The sequence below is a fragment of the Callionymus lyra genome, chromosome 7 (assembly GCF_982586985.1).
Source record: "Callionymus lyra chromosome 7, fCalLyr1.hap1.1, whole genome shotgun sequence".
NCBI lineage: Eukaryota > Metazoa > Chordata > Actinopteri > Syngnathiformes > Callionymidae > Callionymus > Callionymus lyra.
This window is the reverse complement of record NC_141824.1, coordinates 19065130-19086709: the sequence shown is the minus strand read 5'-3', so window position 1 is coordinate 19086709 and position 21580 is coordinate 19065130. Positions and strand designations below refer to the sequence as shown.

The following is a 21580-nucleotide window of genomic DNA, read 5'->3' as shown; positions in this document are numbered from 1 at the left end:
TTGATCTCTCGACAGAGTTCGCAGCTCCTCCTGCACTCTCACCTGGTTGTTTATCTTTGGCTCAAGCCCAGCTGAGGCCAAAGGCAGCGGTAAAGATTCAAATTATTTTGTAGCTTATTTAAAGACACAGTCGTGTTTCAATTGGTGACACAACATATTTTTAAATAGGAGATTTTAATTTAATGATAAAAAACAAAACAATTAATGTTTTAAGTAGTTTCTTTGTGTTTGTGATGAGTGGGTACAAAGTGTCTCTGAAGTCCTTGTGCAGAGGAAAGATTCATATTTGTCCTTTAGTTAAAAAAAAAAAAAAAACTTAGGTTATCCTTTATTCTTCTTGTTTAAAACATTCATTATAATCATTTTTATTGGTACTGTGGATTTCTACATGAAATTAATATGGTTTAGAACACTTATTTTGAATGTTTATATAACAGTATTGGGAGATTAATGCAGAGGCATGAAGAGCCATGGCTAGAATACTTTGTCATGTTTCCCATGTGATGCCCTTGTTTTTTTTTCTTTCTGTGACAGGCGCAGGGAGGTGCACCATCTTTGGCTTATTTCTTGGCAGGTTCTTCCCATTCTTAAGGAGCATCTCGTCCCGGAAGAATCCGCCAGAGTATTTTGTCTCCTTACATAGGTGTGAATCCTCCGCTGTCTCTGGATCTTATACTGAGTTTTTTCGGACTGCTTCTGTTCTGAAGTTGTCAGCATCTTTTGTTCCTGACGTGAGTTTTCTTAATCATCTTTTAGTTATCGGCCAGCCGCGCCCCTGCCTGCATCCTGAGCTCCTGTGTATCTGTTTTCTATTGTGGATGCGTTTTTGTTTTTCACAGCCATTGCTGGGCACATTTTGGATTTGTACCTCTTTTTGTGATTACGTGTTTGAACTTTTTACGAACTGAAATTAAAACGTTTTGGATTTCTACCGAAGACTGAACTGTTTCCGCATCTGGGTCTCACGACTTTGAACACCTGACATACTTTTCACTTAAAAATTGACGACAGTCGAAATAATAATTTTTGAGGCTTTCGTAATGAGAAAACCCCTGCGTTATCTTCATAATCTCAGGTTCTACGAATTGGTGCGAAGCCCTCTAACCGCTTCGCTATTGGTTTATCCTCGAGGCCCCGCACTTCCTCCAACTGAAAACTCAGCGAGGAAGGGGCTGCTGGGCCATGAGGTTAGAGGGCTTCGCACCAATTCGTAGAACCTGGTAGAAGAAGCCTTCAAGCTGGTGTGCATCACCCCTGAGTCGAGACCCCAGCTGTTCAGCCCTTCCCGTTGGGTATCCAAACCTTGAGTGGCCACCCCGAAAATGGAAAACCGGTTGGCACTCCCTCCGCCTAGCATAGAGCAGAGGGATCGGCCACTGGTCTCCTATCACCATCTGCGCTATGAAGCTTCATCAGACCATCACTAATTTATAGAGGCTTCTATATTAAAAACTGAGAGGAGGCAGCAACTTTACATATAAATCTGGTTTAAGGTTTAGAAAACATAAAAACACATTTTAAAACAAATTATTATCAAAACATTGAAGTGAACAGTGAAGTCTGTTAAAAACAATCAACAATACACTGCATCAGATGAAATCATGTCAGAATGAAGGTATGAACACAATCTTATCATTAAAAGTTGGTGACCATTCGAGGGTAACCACAATATCTTTGAAGGGACTTCAGCAACTCAAAATTCCCAATATTTAGCTTCACCTATGTTTCCTGGCTGCTCTGACAAAAAAATGTGACAGTCTGACAAATTCAAAATGTATTACTAGATTTCAATCTCCAGTTTGACTAAATCTTCCTGTTTATTTTATGCGCAGCCTGGCGCAGAGCTCATGCTGACGCGGAACATTTGCAAAGCTGCTGTATTCGGGATCCAGGTCGATGCTGTCCGGACCACCCGGGCTCGAGACAGTGAAGTACTGCATTAGAGTCACCAAGACAATAAAAAGTTCCATCCGGGCAAGCGACTCGCCAACACAGGCTCGTTTTCCTGTCGGATGAGAAGAAACCAAACTTATGAGCAAGACGTAAAAACATGGTTCAGCACGTGATGATATAGACCTGCAGCAAAGGGCATGAACGCCACGTTTCTCTTGAAGGTGCCATCTTTGGCTAGGAAGTGTTCGGGATTGAAAGCCTCTGGATTCTCCCAGTGGTTTTCGTCGTTCAGGACAGAGTGCAACAGAGGGATGATGACTGTGTCCTTAAATGACAAGACAATCAGTCACAAAAGCGTTCTGTAAAGTACACTGAACTGGCTCAGAAATACCTTTGGGATTACGTATCCTCGGAAGGAAACATCATGCAGGGTGTAGTGAGGAAGGCTCATGGGGACAATGTCCAGGCAGCGCTGAAACTCATGGATGACGGCGTCGGTGAAGGGAAGAGACTTTTTGTCCTCCATGTTGGGAGTTCTGTCGCCAATCATGGAGTCGATCTCTTTCTGCACTTTTTCTGGAGACGAAGGACGGTTAGTGAAATGATGACATCATCAGGAGTTCGGGACTCACCCTGGATGTGCGGGTGCTTGATCAGAGCACTGAGTCCGAATCTGATGGTGGAGCTGCTCGTTTCGGTCCCCGCCATAAACAGATCCATCACTGTGGATACCAAGTTGTCCTGGTGGAACTCAGAGTTGGGGTTGTCCTTCTCCTAAACAACAAACAGAGATTCTACATTGTATTTGTTTATGGGTGTGAAGTGTCCATTTTGTCTTGTGAGATGAGTTTTAACTAGAGTTATATTAAAGTACTAATGTGAAAACCCAACTCCTCCGGTGTTGCTCATGGTGTGAGGCGTCAGGCGGGTGTAGGAATACTCACAAGCCCCCGGCCGAGCGCCTGCATATTGGAGTTCGCTCCGGTGGATCAGAGGGTTGCCTCCCTACGGCTTAGACTGAACGGAGGTATAACCCTGACTGTTGTTTGTGCATATGGACCAAACAGTAGTTTGGAGTATCCGGCCTTCTTGGGGTCCTTGGAGGGGTCCTGTACGGGGCCCCACCTGGGGACTCCATTGTCCTTCTGGGTGACTTCAACGCACACATGGGCAATGATGGAGAGACTTGGAGAGGCGTTATTGGGATGAACGGTTTGCCTGATCTTAACCCAAACGGTCGTTTGTTGTTGGACCTCTGTGCTTGACATGGCTTGTCCATCACAACCACCATGTTCAACATAGGGAGGCTCATAAGTGTACTTGGCACCAGAGCTCCCTAAGCCGCAGGTCAATGATCGATTTTGTAATCGTATCATCTGACTTGAGGCGGTATAATCTGGCCACCCGGGTGAAGAGAGGGGCAGAACTGTCAACTGATCACCATCTGGTTGTGAGCTGGCTCTGATGGCAGGGGAAGCCTCTGGACTGACCAGGTAAGCCCAAACGTGTAGTTCAGGTGAACTGGGAACGTCTGGAGGACAAAGATGTCAGATGAGTTTTCAGCTTACACATCCGAGAAGCTTTTGCCGAAATCCATGTGGAGGTTGGGGACATCGAACATGAGTGGTTGGTGTTCAAAGCCGCCATGGCTGAAGCTTCAGTTGCAAGCTGTGGTCTGAAGGTCATTGGTGCCTCAAGGGGCGGCAACCCAAGGACATCTTGGTGGACACCAGATGGCAGGGGAAGCCGTCCGACTGAAGAAGGAGTCTTATCGAGACCTAGTGTCTTGCTGGACTCCTGAAGCAGTTGCAAAGTACCGCCTGGCACGAAGGACAGCTGCTTCGGCTGTTGCAAAGGCTAAACAGCGGGTGTGGGAAGAGTTTGGTGAATCCATGGAAGAAGACTTTTGGTCGGCACCAAGGCGCTTCTGGAAAACGGTTAAGCACCTCAGAAGGGGGAAGCAGCAGAGTGTCCAAGCTGTTAACAGTAAGGATGGAATGTTGCTGACTTCAACTGGGGATGTTGTTGGCCGTTGGAAAGAGTAAATTGAGGAACTCCTCAACCTGGATGTCCCACCCTCTCTATTGGTCTATTGGAGACAGAGCTGGAGGCCGATGGGCGGACTTCATTGATCTCTCGTGCCGAAGTCGCTGTGGTAGTCAGAAAGCTCCACAGTGGCAAAGCTGCAGGAATCTATGAGATTAGACCAGAAATGCAGAAGGCTCTGAGTGTTGAAGGGTTGTCTTGGCTGACTCGTCTCTTCAACATTGCGTGGGCGTCTGGGATGGTACCTGACGAGTGGCAGACCGGGGTGGTGGTCCCCCTATTTAAAAAGGGGGACCAGAGGTTGTGTGTCAACTACAGAGGCATCACTCCTCAGCCTTCATGGTAAGGTCCTGGAAAGGTCCAGGTCTCAGATCTGGGAGGAACAATGCAGGTTCCGTCCTGGCCGTAGAACTACGGACTAACTCTTTGCTCTCTACGGTTCTCGAGGGTGCCTGGGAGTATGACTTGCCTGTCTACATGTTCTTTGTGGACTTGGAAAAGGTGTACGACCGAGTGTACAGGGCGAAGTTGTGGGAGGTGCTTCGGGAGTATGGAGTGAGAGGCTCTCTACTGAGGGCCCTCCATTTACTGTATTCCTGCAGCGGGAATTGTGTGCGGATCCTTGGATGCAGATCAGATGCATTACTGGTGAGAGTGGGTCTCCGCCAGGGATGTGCTTTGTCTCCAATCCTGTTTCTGGTTTTCAAGGCGCAGCTCTGGGGGGGAAGGTTTGCGGTTTGGTGGCCTGAAGATCCGATTACTGCTTTTTGCGGATGATTTGGTTATCATGGCTTTATCACGCTGCGACCTTCAGCTCTCGCTGGATCGGTTTGCACCTCAATGTAAAGCGGCTGGGATGAGGATCAGCACCTCCTAATCTGAGGCCATGGTTCTCAGCAGGAGAAAAATGGATTGTTCTCTCCGGGTTGGGATTGCGCCCTTGCCTCAAGTGGAGAAGTTAAATTATCTTGGGGTCTTGTTTATCGCGTGAGGGTGTTTGGGAATTGGAGTTTGGTTGGTAAATTGGTGCAGCAGGGGCGGTATTGCATTAACTCTTATGCACTGTTGTGCATAAGAGAGAGCTAAGCCAAAAGGCAAAGCTGTCTATTTACCGATCAAACTTTGTCCTTACCCTCACCTACGGTCATGAACTTTGGGTCATGACGGAGAGAGCGAGATCTCGGATACCAGCGGCTTAAATAAGTTTCCTTCGACGGGTGACGGACTTCTCCCATAGAGATAGGGTGAAAAGTTCTGTCACTCGGGAGAGACTCAGAGTAGAGCCGCTGCTTCCCTGCGTGGAAAGGAGTCAAATTAGGTGGTTCAGGCATCTCTTGAGGATGCCCACTGTGCGTCTCCCTTTGGAGGTGTTCCAGGAGCGTCCAGCTGGGAGGAGACCAAGGGGTTGACCCAGGATCAGGTGGAGAGATTATATCTCTTCAATGGCATCGGAGCGTCTCGGGATCCCTCAGTCAGAGCTGGCAGATGTTGCAAGGAAGAAGGCCGTTTGGCGCTCCCTGTTGAAGCTGCTGCCCCCGCAACCCAGCGACGGATTAAGCGGATGACAATGAATGGATGAAAAACCCAACTCTCCTGACTCAGTCACATGGTTCAAATGTTGAAGTCTTCCTATCCAAGATGCAGTAAGTTCCTCATCGTGACCATGTTTTGAACTTATTACTTTATAAAGTGCTCACCCGTCTGAAATCTTAGCGAACAAAAGGGTATGAGAGCAGAGTCCATTATGATGTAGTAATGGCTTCACTCATCCTTCAGCCAGCTGTAATCATACCCCACTTTGTTTATACGACAAGTCCCTTGGAGGTGGAAACTCCCGGGTTTGATGATGCGCGGTGACAAACCCTGATGTTTGACCAATCACAGCAGAGAAGGCGGTGTCATGGTAAACAAGATTTTCGCCTCAGAAAAATGTGTGTTTTCAGTGGGCTGGGCTTGGGCTTAAGCATATTTTATAATGTAAATATGTAAATGAAAAGAGAGTTTTGTACAAACGGACACATACTGATGAGTACAATTCTCAAGGAACCAGATCCATATTTCTTACATCATGCATGCGGATAAGGAAGCAGTCAATGAAGTCCCTGGGGGAGCTGCGGTCGAGGGTGTCAACGTGCCTCTGCATCTCCTTGATAATAAACTTTCGGATCTCCAGCATCTTTGCAAACATCGTGTGATGGTACCCTGGAAGCCGCTCCCACACCCGCGGGAAGAGGTTGTACATCTAGAGCGAGAGGTTCAGTGGTTTGAATGATCTGATCACCAAAAACTGGATAAAAAATAAAGAGTTCCATACCTGGCCGATGGGGCTTCCGGTGAACTTCACAATGTCATTGTTGGCGTTGAGGAGTTGCAGGAACTCTTGGTCGTCGTAATTGAAGCGCCGTCCGAACACGAGGCAGCAGACGATGTTGGACATGGTGCAGCCCAAGAGGAACGTGGGGTTAAAGACGGCACCTGGACACACAGTATAAGATAAACCTGAACTAATTCAAAAACTTTCATAAAAAGAGACTTTGGATCATTCATTTTACAACATCAGGAGCCAGAACGATGTTCAGCCAAGACTTGCAGAAGATGAAAAAACACACTTTTGTTTACTATATATAGCAAAAACGTGTTGAGTAGTTTTGTCCTACATGATGGAAGCTATTTTTTAATTGAACTGTGGGGTCTGTAGTTAGATGCCAATAAAAACTGAAATGTACTAGTTGCTATGTGGTATGGAGTTGTCTTGTAGCCAATTCAGACGTTTTAATTTCAGAACATCAAAGTTAAATGACATTTTAATTTGACCAAGATAGATGTCAAGATTTCCTGAAATTTCCTGAGTGTTTCTGCATTTAAGCGCACCTTTCAATGAGATGATCCAGTCTCTCAGGTGTTTGCTTTCCTCTTGAATCCACTCCTCCATCCCCTTCCTACCCATCCCAAAGTCCCTCAGGGTCGTCAGTGTGAAGCGCCTCAGCTGCCGCCAGCGCTCACCGTTGCTGACCCCCAAACCTGCATGAGGACTATTTTAGAGCTCTGATGGTGAGATTTGGATAAAACAAGTATTTGGCTGATGTGCTACCGAAGCCTCTGGAGGTTTTGAACAGAGACGGCAGTGGTCCTCTTCCTGTGAAGTCATCTGCCTGGTCAACCAACGCTTCTTTTACCGCATCATGACCCACTAGGACCACTGTCCGCTGCCAGCCCAGGTACACCGTCAACACCGGCCCGTAGATTTTACTCATCTAGAAAACAATCATCACAAACTCAATTAAAAGCAAGTTCAGATCAGCATATTTAAAGCAACACTATGTGTTATTCATAATCTCTGTGATGATTAGTTTGTCATCACCGGGGTCCCCCAGGTAACAACCCGCTTTACAGCGATAGATCGGAGATGGCACTTGCAGTCATTTCCATAATGGTTAAAGAACTGTGAAGACTTTTTAAAGCTCCACAAAAAATGCTCATGTCTGTATTTACGGCATTGCAATTACACCGTTAAAACTGTAGGGGGAGCGAGAAACCTGTTGATGTTCCACGAAGCACTCTCGCTACTCTAGTCATGATAGTACACCTATGGTCTCTCAAACACATCTGCTACTTAAGATCACTGATAAAATAGCAGTTCAGATTATTACTTTTCAAAATTTCCATGTTTAAATTTTACATTGTGCTGCTTTAGGACAAAAAAAATGTTGAAGATGCATCATCTTCTCAGAAATTGTCTAATTTGTTCTATTAAAATGACGAACACTTTTGCTAATATTAGGTTTAAATCCAAAAGGAAAAATCTTAATATGATGGAAAAAATACACAGGAACAACTCTTGATATTATATATTAATGTGTTGTTTATGTGATGTACAAGTACAAGATACAAATATTAATGAATTATATATAAATATTTTGGCTTCATATTTATTTTAATATGTAATAAAGAACATGTTATTTGTAGAATTGAAACAGAAATAAAAAAAAAAGGGAATAGATAGACAACAGAGCTGTTAGCGTGCTTAAACAATTCTCATTATTCACTTCATGTTATCTGAATTTTTATTAGACCTGCAGATCTTCCTACCTTTATATAACTCCTGAAAGGCGCGTTCTTGTCCAGCTGAAGCACATTTCCAATGACAGGAAGAGCCCAGGGTCCAGGAGGCAAGTTGAACTTCTGGCTGCTTTTCATCTTCAGCAGCAAAAGCAGGATCAGCCCGGCCAGGAACGCTGTCGTCAAAAGCTCCATCGTGATCCTGTCACTGCTTCTGGTCACAGACACTGAATGAACGGCAGAACTTTTATAATCCAGCTGTTGATCTCTCAACAGTGTTGGCAGCTCCTCCTGCACTCTCAGCTGGTTGTTTATCTCTGGCTCAAGCCCAGCTGAGGCCAAAGTCAGCAGTAAAGAGTCAAACTTTGTGTAGCTTATTTAAAGACACAGTTGTGTCAATTGGTGACGGAACATATTTTTAAATAGGAGATTTTAATTTGATGATAAAATAATTGATAAAAAATATTTGTTAAAGTAGTTTCTTTGCGTTTGTGATAAGTGGGTACAATGTGTCTCTGAAGTCCTGGTGCAGAGGACAGGTTCATATTTGTCCTTTAGTTTAAAAAAAAACAACTTAGGTTATTCTTTTTTCTTCTTATTTTAAACATTCATCATAATCATTGTTATTGGTAAGGTGGATTTCTACATGAAATTAATAATGTTTAGAACACTTATTTTGACTGTTTATTTAACAGTTTTGGGAGATTAATGCAGAGGCACGAAGAGCCATAGCTAGAATACTAGAATACTTACTGTCATGTTTCCCATGTGATGCCCTTGTTTTTGTTTTCTTTCTGTGACAGGCGCAGGCAGGTGTGCACGGTCTTCGGCTGATTTCTTGGCGGGTTCTTCCCATTCTTAAGGAGCATCTCGTCCCGGAAGAATCCACCAGAGTATTTCGTCTCCTTACATAGGTGTGAATCCTCCGCTGGCTCTGGATCTTATACTGAGTTTTTTCGGACTGCTTCTGTTCTGAAGTTGTCAGCATCTTTTGTTCCTGACGTGAGTTTTCTTGATCTTCTTTTAGTTATCGGCCAGCCGCGCCCCTGCCTGCATCCTGAGTTCCTGTGTACCCGTTTTCTATTGTGGATGCGTTTTTGTTTTTGACACCCGTTCTTGGGCATATTTTGGATTTGTACCTCTTTTTGTGATTACGTGTTTGAACGTTTTACGAACTGAAATTAAAACGTTCTGGATTTCTACCGAAGACTCTGAACTGTTTCCGCATCTGGGTCTCTCGACTTTGAACACCTCACATACCTTCCACTTAAAAAATTGACGCTGTGATTGACGACAACTGATGATAATGAGAAAACTACGGTGGCCCAGAACTGCAACATTTACAAACTCTGAAACAGAATAAAACATTTTCTAAAACAAATTAAAGTGTAAAAAAAAAAAAAAAGCTAAATGTATTATTATTTTTAAACAAATATACAGACAAAATTTCCTGAAACAAATTTACGAACTCTGATTTCTCAGAACTTTACAAACCGTCACGACTCCTCCCAACTTGGGAGGCCAGCCCACCTCATCAACCCCACCTGCGAGGGCTCAACGGACTACAAGAGCCCTGCGAGCAACACAGTCGGCGCCTGATCATCAAACTGTTATGGTTGGTCTTCTAGCAAGTACTGTATAGTTTTTCTTGTCGACTTGTTGGCTTGCCCAAATAGTAATTCTTTTTTTTTTTACAAATTTTATTTTCATTTCAGACAAAAAAAGACAGTACAGAGTAACAAACAAACAAAAATATATATATATATATATATATATAGTTAATTATATTATATATGTAAAAGACAGAAAAAATAAAACAACAGGACAATAAGAAACATCAAAACAAGAAAAGCCAAGTGCCAGACCACAAAAGAGAAAAAAAAAAATAATAAGTTAACATTTTCAATGCTGCAGAAAAAAAAAAAAAGTATTTACAAGGAGGTCAGAGAGTTCACAAAACTCCCTCTAAAGGAACAGCAACAATAGGTGGGTTATGCTTCATTGTCACTTCCTGATAGCGTCCAGAAACGGTCCCCAGATCTTGACAAATTTCAAGTTTAAATTAGACATTGTGTATCTAATTTGTTTCAGATACAGGAGAGAAACCATATCATTGAGCCATTTTTTGAAGGAAGGTGGAGATGGTGATTTCCATTCACTCAGGATCACTCTCTTTGCAACAACCAGAGAGAAAGCTAGAGCTTGTTGCTGAGTGCTGGATAGATTAGAGGTTGATTCAGAACATCCCAAAACAACCAAAGCACCGGTCTGGATCACATTCACCTTGTATGCTTTAGAGAAAAAATTGAAAAACTCCAACCAATAAGATCTTGACCTGCAGCAAGACCAGAACATATGTCCGAGTGAACCCTCTGACGTTGAACAGCGATCACATGAGGATGGAATGGCAGGGAAGATTCTGTTTAGCCTTGTTTTGGAATAGTGGAGTCTATGAGCGACCTTAAATTGAATTAATTGAGCCCAAATAGTAATTCTGACCTCAGCTCACAAAAAAAACTACCTGGGCACTCCGGCCCCAGTCCACCACAACCTGAGCACCGGCCCTGTCTCCCTCCACCAGCACTGCTGCACAATTGGCTTCCTCTGGACCTCACCCCCCTCAAGCAAGACACTGACCATTGATTAAAGAGTTTATTTTGAGCATATTTAAGTCAGCATTTGAGCATTCTGCTTTTCGGCCCACGTCACACAAACTCTTAAAGATATACTATTCCCCGACATTAATTTACAAACTTGAAAAGTAGATTACAATTTCCTGAAACAAATTTAAGAACTCTTAAACTAAATAGAATTTTCTGAAAGAAAAAATATTTACTGAAACTAATTAAGCGAACTCAGAAACTAAATAACAATTTTCTGACACAAATTTACAAACCTGGAAAGTAGATTACAATTTCCTAAAACAAATTTATGAACTCTGAAAGAAATACTATTTCCTCAAACAAATTTACAAACTTAAATATACAATTTCCTGAATTGTAAATTTGTTTCAGAATTTCTTAAAATAAATTATAGGAAATTAGTGTGTGCACTCCCGGGCCACCATAGAAAACCAACCAAATAACAACCTTGTTTTGGACCTGAGGACAAGGGTGTAAAGGGTGTTGTAGGTAAACTCTCCAGTTTACAGTGATGTTAACGCCGACTCTGTTTGACTATGTGTGCTCTGCCTGTCTGTTAGTGTTTTTGCCATATTCCTGCCACATCACATGATCTGTCTGGCTTCCCTGTCCCAAGAAGAGCCGTGAACACAGATCTCAGATCTCACACCGTTGGACTTGATTTTGTTTTACCTGTGGAAGCGGCAGAAACGCAGGGTTTTTCCTGAAGCTGCCGTCTATGCTGAGAAAGTTCTCGGGGTCGAAAGTCCAGGGAGTCTTCCAATGCTGCTCCTCTCTCAGCACCAAGCGGAACGAACAGTAATCGGTGACATCAATTACATAACAGCAGGAGATAAAACCATAAGAGTAATGTCAGCAAATGGAATTCTAAAAATCAGTCCAATCAGTGAAAGTGACTGTTCAGTTAAAACAAGATAGTGATTTGATTACTGCAAAAGTCTGGTACAGATTTGCAAAGAGTAAATGCAGCAGTACAGCAGAGGGCGCAAAATGTATCAAATCACATAGGTTGCTCAACCTGATAAAATCCAAAAAAGGACAGTATTTAGACGCCTTCTCTTAGTTGGTTGAGATCTTTCCAAAGGCTAAACCAGATGCACTCACAGTAGCCAGTGCAAGTGACAACGGATCACATTTTGTCAATGATTGACAGCAACAGACAGTGCACATTGGTGACCAGGTCTTCATCAAGGTCATCAAGCGAAAGGTGTGGAAAAGGGATCGCTGAGAAGGACCGTTCCAGGTTCTACTTCACCACCCCTACGGCTGTTGAAGGAAATATCCCCTGGATTCACTTCTCCCACTGCAAACTGTGACATCTTGACAACCCTCCATGCAGACCCGGCGGCATTGGCGGGCATTGGGGGGCCGTGCCCGCCCCCAGGGTCAGCCGTGGCCGCCCTGGCAGGAAAGTAGGTTTTTTTACATAAGAGTGGCCAACCCTCTGCCCTGTCGAACGAAGCCAAAGCGCTGGCCTATTACAGGTGATGTAAATGTACAGTGTTGTAGCTCAACTCTTTAGTTATTTCCATGAGAGAACACACAACAACGCCAACAGCAATCCGGGATTCAAAATGTGTTTCGTTTATTATCTTCTCCGATCTCTTAACACACATCCATCATGTTAGAGAACAGCACTCCCAAGTGGTCATTAGGTTTCAACTACAGTTATTGTTATCATTTGACATTAATGGTTACAGTTGCTTATAGAGGCAGTAATAGTTTTGGTTTTCAGTATGGACATCCGTAATACCCTGAAAAGGAAAAGTAACAAGGGAGCGAGAAGGAAGCAGCGCCATCCATGTCTACTGAAAACACAAGCACTGAAGTCAACCTGAACTCTGGAGTGAACATTCAAACTGAGAGAGGTAGCTGCAGCTAAAGCCTTTACTTAAACTCACCAAGACACCTGCCTTGGACTTGGGCTCGGTGAAAGTTCAGTATTGTTTTTATCGTACCTTTTAAAAACAAGGCTCCTGTAGAATGAGCCTGTATTGTCATGTTGGTCATTTGGTGCCCTTTAAAAAACATATTTTTCAGCAACTGGGCTTCATGAAGTAGTCAAACAGATCACACATCACACCTAACATGATTATGTTCAAAAAGATGAAAACCTATTTGATTGTTCAATCCAGTGTTCAGGTTGACTTCAGTTCTTATGTTTTTAGTAGAAGTGAAGCTGTATGGTGCTTTAGTTAAATAAATGGACACAGCACTAAACTTTGTTGTTGGTTTTTAGGTTTTTTTTAGATTTTGGGATCAACCGTCACTTTTAAGTAATGGGAGAATTATTTCTCTGTACTGTGCGAGTAGTCCCAGAGCCATTGTGCAGCCTGAAGCCAATATGTTTTTAGGTTGAAAAGTTTACCCCCCTGAAAAAATGTAATGCCCCCCCTTAAATGTTTTTCTGTAGCCGGGTCTGCCTCCATGACCTGAGCCTGCAGACCACAACTAATCCAAGCAACAATAAGATGCAGGACTTCAAACTACTGAGCTGAGACAACAACAGTGTTCTGACAGGGTTTTCATCGTGCTAGTAACCTCTGACTACCCTGAGCACTGCAACAATGATTTGTCCCCCTTTTTTCTACGCCCCATACTCACCACCCTCTTCCTAACCACTTTTGTAATCTGAGCACCATGGGCATGTTGGGAAACACCAGCCACAAGGGACATCATGGACGGTAAAAAGGACGGTATAGAAAGAGCATACCAAGGCCACGTGACATACAAGAACGACCAAAACGAGAGAAAACGCCGGGGCATTGACCCTTGGGTAAATCAAATGCTCTATTACAAATGTCAAGAAGTAATCCTCTTTGAACATCCATGTCTGATAAAATGTAAAAAAAGCTTTTGTACTTCTTACAAAGGCAAAAGGTGATATGATATGTTCCAAAAAGGTATAGAATCATGAAAGTCTACTCTATACTCCAAATCATTCTGGTCTAAACTATAATGACTGACACGTAGAACTCGAGCTGAAAGGTCAGTCACTACGAAATTAATCAGAGCAAGTTCTCAGAAAGTCTTAAATTTTGAACCATATACATGGCCAACTCAAGATGTGACTACTTTTTGTTTACCTATACATAACAAAGTCTTGATGAAAATAATTGGGTTAAGTTAGCTATGGAAACAGGCAAATTAATGAATCACTCATGCATTGTGTGTATGGGTCCTAGACCCCTGTTAAGAATCGTGCCATTTAAACATGTTCCCCAGAACTGTATGACAGAACTAATGACTAAAGATAACACCAAGCCTTAGTGTAACAAATGGGAACCTTTCTTTCCAGTTGGTTTTGAGCCAGACCCATCTTTAGCAGTGACATAGAGAGAAACCAGAACTTCACTTGTTTCAAAGGTAGCGATACCACTGATAAAGATTTGGGTAAAATTAATGTGAATTGCACCACTACTATTGAAGTAACACCACACATGTCCACTAGAAGGGCTGAAATTTGAGATATGGGGTTACAACAGAACCTGCCCTCTCAGTGGAACGGACTGTGAATGTTGGTTACACTGATCATGCCAGTCATCGCAGTTGCCTTCAGTCCAGAAACAGCACTCTCTTTGGATGACTCCGCCTTGAGTAGGAATAGGGCAAGAGAGCAGTTGGTTGGATGGGGAAGGACGACCCCACTTGCATCGATGCCATTGGTTTCCCTACGGGTGCCCCGGACCGGTACAAGTTGGCTGATCCCATAGGTTAAGGATTCGAGAATTTCCCTGTTATCTCCGCCATCTTCCCCGTAACCACCTATCAAAAACATAGAACGTATTAGTCACATCCATTACAATGTCCAACATCTTGGTAATTACACAGAAGCAGGTTTTATCGGCTATTCACAAACAATTGCATGACACTTTTCTTTAGTACAAACAAGGGTACTTCCGAGTTAGAATTTAGTTTCCTGAGAAATTACAGTTAGTGCATTAAGATACTGTGACCTTCAGCAAGATAAAGGAGCTGAACTCAGCGTGCAGGCTGCGCTCACTGAGTCATACGGAAAACAGGTCTTTGCTGGTTGTGTCCAGCAACAAATGAACAAACTGTTTGTATTCAAGTGTGCCATCATCTGAAATATGGAATAAAAAGCCAGCAAGCAGAGCGGTTCTTCAGTGGTTTGGGACGAGCCGTGCCAAGTGCCTCTCCACTCCTTGCTTGTGGTAAAAACTGGATTCTAACTCTGTTTGATATTCTAACACTTGTCTCTGTTCTCATTCTGATTGTCTGGGAGAAAATCCCTGACATAAACTAATTGAAAATAATGGAACCATTGAAATATAAGTGCAAATAAAACGTTTTTTCAATTAAAAAAGTAATGACAACACAAGTTTACATTTTTATTTACGTGAGAAGATAGAAGAAAATATTTTGGTATAGGCAGAACAATTTTTTTAAATTATTTATATATATATATATATATATATATATATAGAAGTATTTAGATATTTAAAATGTAAATAGTAAATTGCAATTTGATATTTTAGGAGGTAATAAAGAGACATATGCATAAGGGTAATCAACAAAGGCCCTTGAAAACAATGCAAGAAAGACAAGAATACATTGGGAATAATGTATCCTCGAAAATAAATGTCAATGGGCGAGTAGTGAGGGGGCGATATCCAGGCAACGCTGAACTTCATGGGTGACGGCGTCTTTAAAAGGCATCGACTTCATGTCCGCCCCCATTGGAGTTCGGCCTCTTCCAATCAGACTATCGATCTCTTTCTGCATTTTTTCTAAAAAAGGAAATACAATTGGTCGGAAAATTCGAGAGCAGCCGTCAAATGAAGACTGACCCTGGACCTCTGGGTATTTCATCAGAACATACAAGGCGTATCTAAGAGTGGAGCTGGTGGTTTTATGCAAGCCAGAAACAAGCAAACATCAGGGCATAGAGTGAGATTGTCCTTTTATTTGGCTTGGTGCTTGTTCTGACCTTAAAATGTAAGAAAGTCCTGTATTTCTTAGAATACTGATGACAAATGTTGAATAGTTTCTGATATAAAAATGAAAAATGATGCATTTTAATGTCAAAACTGATCTAATAATAGCTGCCTGTGTGTAAGGCTTTGGAAATAAGAGTTTATAGGAAAACATACTGTAGAAATAAACAATCAACTAATTCATTCTCGGATCAGTGAACTTTTGAACACTTGAACCATGAACTGAATTGGTTTATTTTAAAACTGGTGAACTGAACTTTGAACTGGTTCACGTAGAAAGTAAACTTACCCAACACTTTTGAAACCCCTGTTTTAGAGGAACCAAATCCTCAGTCTTCTTCTGAGATTCTTCAGAAATATTCGGAGTTAAAGAACCGTCATGAAACGCTTTTCGTGTAATTGAGTGGTAATTCAACGTTGAATTTTCTCTCTGTCTCTTCTTAGCTTACTAGTGAAAACACGGTTCTACGAATGAATACGAAGCCCTCCAGCTGGGTTTATACCTCAGGACTCTGCCCCGCCAATTAATTAACTCGCCATCCAGTAGGTGGCAGGCTTCCTTTACCTATAAAAAGGGGGACGACCACCTTTACAAGAGGCAGAGTTTGGACGCATGGAAAAGGAAAACTGATCGACAGCAATTGACAGGCATTCTGGGCTGGTAGAGAGAGTACAGAGAACACTAGTTCTCGTGGCCGAGGCAAGGGTTAACAAGAGTGAAACCCCCCTAAATGACAAAACATCAAAGGGCAGCTTCTCCAATGGCTCAAATTTCGTCCTTTTTAGGGCGTCCAGAACACTGGCGGCAGAGATGCCTTCGCAGGAAGCGGGTCACCGAAGTGTAGCACCCTACAGAAACCCCTCCACAGCATGTATGATAGGCTGCAATTTCTGCAGCAAATACCCTGAGGGCCAACACTGCCTGCCAACTGTCCAGCAGAGACTGCATGAAAGAACAATACCTCCTGGACGGGAGGAAGTACTGTGAGTGACGTTACTGCACGTGAAAAACGAACCATTTGAGGCATAATTTTCCTGGTAAAAGAAGCCTTCAAGCTGGTGTGCATCACCCCGGAGTCAAGAACCCAGCTGTTCAGCCCTTCCCATGGGGTATCCAAACCTTGAGTGGCCACCCCGAAAATGGAAAACCGGTTGGCACTCCCTCCGCCTGGCATAGAGCAGAGGGATCGGCCACAGGTCTCCTATCACCATCTGCGCTATGAAGCTTCATCAGACCATCACTAATTTATAGAGGCTTCTATATTAAAAACTGAGAGGAGACAGACACTTTACATATAAATCTGGTTTAAGGTTTAGAATACATAAAAACATGTTTTAAAATGAATTATGATCAAAACATTGAAGTGAACAGTGAAGTCTGGTAAAAACAATCAACAATACACAGCATGAGATGAAATCATGTCAGAATGAAGGTATGAACACAATATTATCATTAAAAGTTGTTGACCATTCAAGGGTTACCACAATATCTTTGAAGAGACTTCAGCAACTCAAAATTCCCAATATTTAGCGCCACCTACTGGCTGCTCTGACGAATTTTTTTTCTAAATCTATTTCTAGATTTCATTCTCCAGTTTGACTAAATCTTCCTGTTTATTTGACACGCAGCTCTGCGCGGAGCTCATGCTGACGCGGAATATTTGCAAAGCTGCTGTATTCCGGATTCAGGTCGATGCTGTCCGGACCACCCGGGCACGAGACTGTGAAGTACTGCATTAGAGTCACCAAGAAAATAAAAAGTTCCATCCGGGCAAGCGACTCGCCAACACAGGCTCGTTTTCCTGTCGGATGAGAAGAAACCAAACTTATGAGCAAGACGTAAAAACATGGTTCAGCACGTGATGATATAGACCTGCAGCAAAGGGCATGAACGCCACGTTTCTCTTGAAGGTGCCATCTTTGGCTAGGAAGTGTTCGGGATTGAAAACCTCTGGATTCTCCCAGTGGTTTTCGTCGTTCAGGACGGAGTGCAACAGAGGGATGATGACCGTGTCCTTAAATGACAAGACAATCAGTCACAAAAGCGTTCTGGACAGTACACTCAACTGGCTCAGAAATACCTTTGGGATTACGTATCCTCGGAAGGAAACGTCATGCAGGGTGTAGTGAGGAAGGCTCATAGGGACAATGTCCAGGCAGCGCTGAAACTCATGGATGACGGCGTCAGTGAAGGGAAGAGACTTTTTGTCCTCCATGTTGGGAGTTTTGTCGCCAATCATGGAGTCGATCTCGTTCTGCATTTTTTCTGGAGACGAAGGACGTTAGTGAATGAAGACATCATCACAAGTTCGGGACTCACCCTGGATGTGCGGGTATTTGATCAGAGCACTGAGTCCGAATCTGATGGTGGAGCTTGTCGTTTCAGTCCCCGCCAGAAACAGATTCATCACTGTGGAGACCAAGTTTTCGTGGTGGAACTCAGAGTTGGGGTTGTCCTTCTCCTGAACAACAAACAGAGATTCTACATTGTATTTGTTTGTGGGTGTGATTGTCTACAGCATTAAGACACTTAATATGAACGGGACTGCAAGTATGTGATAGTCTGGCCCTAAAAACAAAAGTTAAGAAAATTGAAGAAATACGTTTAAGATATTTTTCTATTGATAGTCTTTTTTATTATTATAGGTTCTAATAATTATGTTAACTCAAGACTGATATTTACTAAGTATTTTTTTCATTACCATTTTTCTCAATAATAATACATTAAAAATACAACTTAAGAGACACTTTAGTTGCCCTTTAACCTTTGTGTTATCCCAGGGTCAAGGTGACTCGAAGGCCGAGAAGCAACATGAGGGATGAAACAATTTGTTTTCGGGCCTTCGGGTCACCTCGACCCAGGGATGACACAAGGGTTAACAAAACGTGTTTAATTTTTGTTGCGATTAACTGTACAGGAGATCCACAGAAACACAGATCAGGAATGACCTGCATCCATGTGTGAGTATACTGTGGATTTTTAAGAGTCATCTGTGGGTGTTTTTGCAAGGGACCACTTATGTCAAAGTTATTAGTTCCGCCTGTTTTGTAACACAAGGACATATTTGAGTGTGACGCCTGCGAACTCCGGTCGCGTTCAGACTTGTGCTTTTGCACAAGTGTGTTGTTCTCAAGGAACCAGATCCATATTTCTTACATCATGCATACGGATAAGGAAGCAGTCAATGAAGTCCCTGGGGGAGCTGCGGTCGAGGGTCTCAACGTGCCTCTGGATCTCCTTGTTAATAAACTCTCGGATCTCCAGCATCTGGGCAAACACTGTGTGATGGTACCCTGGAAGCCGCTCCCACACCCGCGGGAAGAGGTTGTACATCTGGAGCGAGAAATTCAGTGGTTTGAATGATGTGATCACCAAAAACTGGATACAAAATAAAGAGCTCCATACCTGGCCGATGGGGCTTCCACCGAACGTCACGATGTCGTTGATGGTGTTGAGGAGGTGCAGGAACTCTTGGTCGTCGTAATTGAAGCGCCGTCCGAACACGAGGCAGCAGATGATGTTGGACACGGTGCAGCCCAAGAGGAACGTGGGGTTAAAGACGGCACCTGGACACACAGTATAAGATAAATCTGTACTAATTAAAAAACTTTCATAAAGAGAGACTGTGGATTATGAAGTTTTACAGCATCAGGAGCCAGAAGGATGTTCAGCCGAGACTTGCAGAAGATGAAAAACACACAAACATACATGATGGAAGCTATTTTTTAATCGAACTGTGGGTCTGTAGATAGAGTCCAATAAAAACTGAAATCAAGGGTACTCAAGTGTACAAGTACTGTACATGTGGTATGATTGTGTGGTGGCCAATTCAGGTGTTTTCTTTTTAGAAATTCAAAGTTAAATGACATTTTAATTTGACCAAGATAGATGTCCTGAAATTTCCTGAGCGTTTCTGCATTTAAGCGCACCTTTCAATGAGATGATCCAGTCTCTCAGGTGTTTGCTTTCCTCTTGAATCCACTCCTCCATCCCCTTCCTACCCATCCCAAAGTCCCTCAGGGTCGTCAGTGTGAAGCGCCTCAGCTGCCGCCAGCGCTCACCGTTGCTGATCCCCAAACCTGCATGAGGATTATTTTAGAGCTCTGATGGTGAGATTCGGATAAAACAAGTATTTGGCTGATGTGCTACCGAAGCCTCTGGTGGCTTTGATCAGAAACGCCAGTGGTCCTCTTCCTGTGAAGTCATCTGCCTGGTCAACCAATGCTTCTTTTACCGCATCATGACCCACTAGGACCACTGTCCGCTGCCAGCCCAGGTACACCGTCAACACCGGCCCGTAGGTTTTACTCATCTAGAAAACAATCATCACAAACTCAATTAAAAGCAAGTTCAGATCAGCATATTTAAAGCAACACTATGTGTTATTCATAATCCTTCAAACAATCAACCAAACTTGACAATTAGTTTGTCATCATCCCGGGGTCACCAGGGTCACAACCAACTTTACCGCGGTGTATCGGAGATGGCACTTGCAGTCATTTCCATAATGGCTAAAGGACTGTTAAGACTTTTTAAAGCTCCACAAAAAAATGCTCATGTCGAGATTCACTGCATTTCAATTACACCGTTCAAACTGTAGGGGGAGTGAGAAACCTGTTCATGTTTCACGAAGATGTTGTTATTTAAGATCACAGATAAAATAGCAGCTCAGATTATTACAATTCCAAATGTTCATGTTTAAATTTTACATTGTGTTGCTTTAAGACAAGAAAAAAAGTTGAAGATGCATCATCTTCTCAGAAAATGTCTAATTTGTTCTATTAAAATGACAAATACTTTTGCTAATATTAGGCTTAAATCCGCTGGTTCAGGTTTAGGACATTATATTTCCTGAAGGGTCTCGTAATAAAACATGCCTGTGTCAAAGGGGCCGTCAAGTAAATAAAAAATGTAAAAGAAAAAAGGAAAAATCTTAATATGATGGAAAAAAACAAACACAGGAACAACTTTTGATATTATATATAAATCTTTTGTTTATGAGATTTTAAAGTACAAGATACAAATATGAATTGATTATATATAAATATTTTGGCTTTATATTTATTTTGATATGTAATAAAGAACATGTTATTTGTAGAATTTAAACAGAAATTTAAAAGTGGAATACTGATTACTTTTGAATAGACAACAGAGCTGTTAGCGTGCTTAAACAATTCTCATTATTCAATACATGTTATCGGAATTATTATTAGACCTGCAGATCTTCCTACCTTTACAAAACTCCTGAAAGGCGCGTTCTTGTCCAGCTGAAGCACATTTCCAATGACAGGAAGAGCCCAGGGTCCAGGAGGCAAGTTGAACTTCTGGCTGCTTTTCATCTTCAGCAGCAAAAGCAGGATCAGCCCGGCCAGGAACGCTGTCGTCAAAAGCTCCATCGTGATCCTGTCACTGCTTCTCCTCACAGACACTGAATGAACGGCAGGACTTTTATAATCCAGCTGTTGATCTCTCGACCAGAATTGGCAGCTCCTCCTGCACTCTCACCTGGTTGTTTATCTCTGGCTCAAGCCCAGCTGAGGCCAAAGGCAGTGGTAAAGAGTCAAACTCTTTTGTATCTTATTTAAAGACACAGTCGTGTTTCAATTGGTGACGCAACATGTTTTTAAAAAGGAGATTTTAATTTGATGATAAAAAACAAAACAATTAATGTTTTAAGTAGTTTCTTTGCGTTTGTGATAAGTGGGTACAAAGTGTCTTAGATGTCCTGGTGCAGAGGCCAGATTAATATCTGTCCTTTAGTTTTTGTTTTTTTTTAATAATTGAGTTTATTCTTTATTCTTCTTATTTTAAACATTCATCATAATCATTGTTATTTATATTGTTGATTTCTACACGAAATTAATATTATTTATACCACTTATTTTGACTGTTTATTTCACAATATTGTGAGATTAATGCACAGGCATTAAGAGCCATGGCTAGAATACTTTCTACTTAAAAAATCGACGATGTGATAGACG

The 21580-nt window shown here is 42.5% G+C and overlaps 2 protein-coding genes across 2 annotated transcripts; both read right to left on the bottom strand.

Moving 5' to 3' along the window:
* Window positions 1-1470: 1470 nt before the first annotated feature.
* LOC148075306 (cytochrome P450 2B4-like) lies at window positions 1471-8226 on the bottom strand. Its single transcript, XM_087795096.1, has 9 exons — window positions 8029-8226; window positions 7031-7193; window positions 6811-6960; window positions 6254-6414; window positions 6005-6181; window positions 2526-2667; window positions 2285-2469; window positions 2077-2218; window positions 1471-2005 (listed from the first exon to the last, which is right to left on the bottom strand). Exons 1-9 carry the CDS (start codon window positions 8191-8193, stop codon window positions 1818-1820), a joined length of 1473 nt encoding a protein of 490 aa, XP_087651222.1. The 5' UTR covers window positions 8194-8226; the 3' UTR covers window positions 1471-1817.
* An 8660-nt stretch (window positions 8227-16886) lies between these two features.
* Window positions 16887-21083, bottom strand: LOC148075305 (cytochrome P450 2B4-like). The gene is made up of 9 exons (XM_087795094.1): window positions 20831-21083; window positions 19749-19911; window positions 19529-19678; window positions 19005-19165; window positions 18756-18932; window positions 17919-18060; window positions 17680-17864; window positions 17472-17613; window positions 16887-17400 (listed from the first exon to the last, which is right to left on the bottom strand). The coding sequence occupies exons 1-9, from the start codon at window positions 20993-20995 to the stop codon at window positions 17213-17215; spliced, it is 1473 nt and encodes a 490-aa protein (XP_087651220.1). The 5' UTR covers window positions 20996-21083; the 3' UTR covers window positions 16887-17212.
* Window positions 21084-21580: the final 497 nt, after the last annotated feature.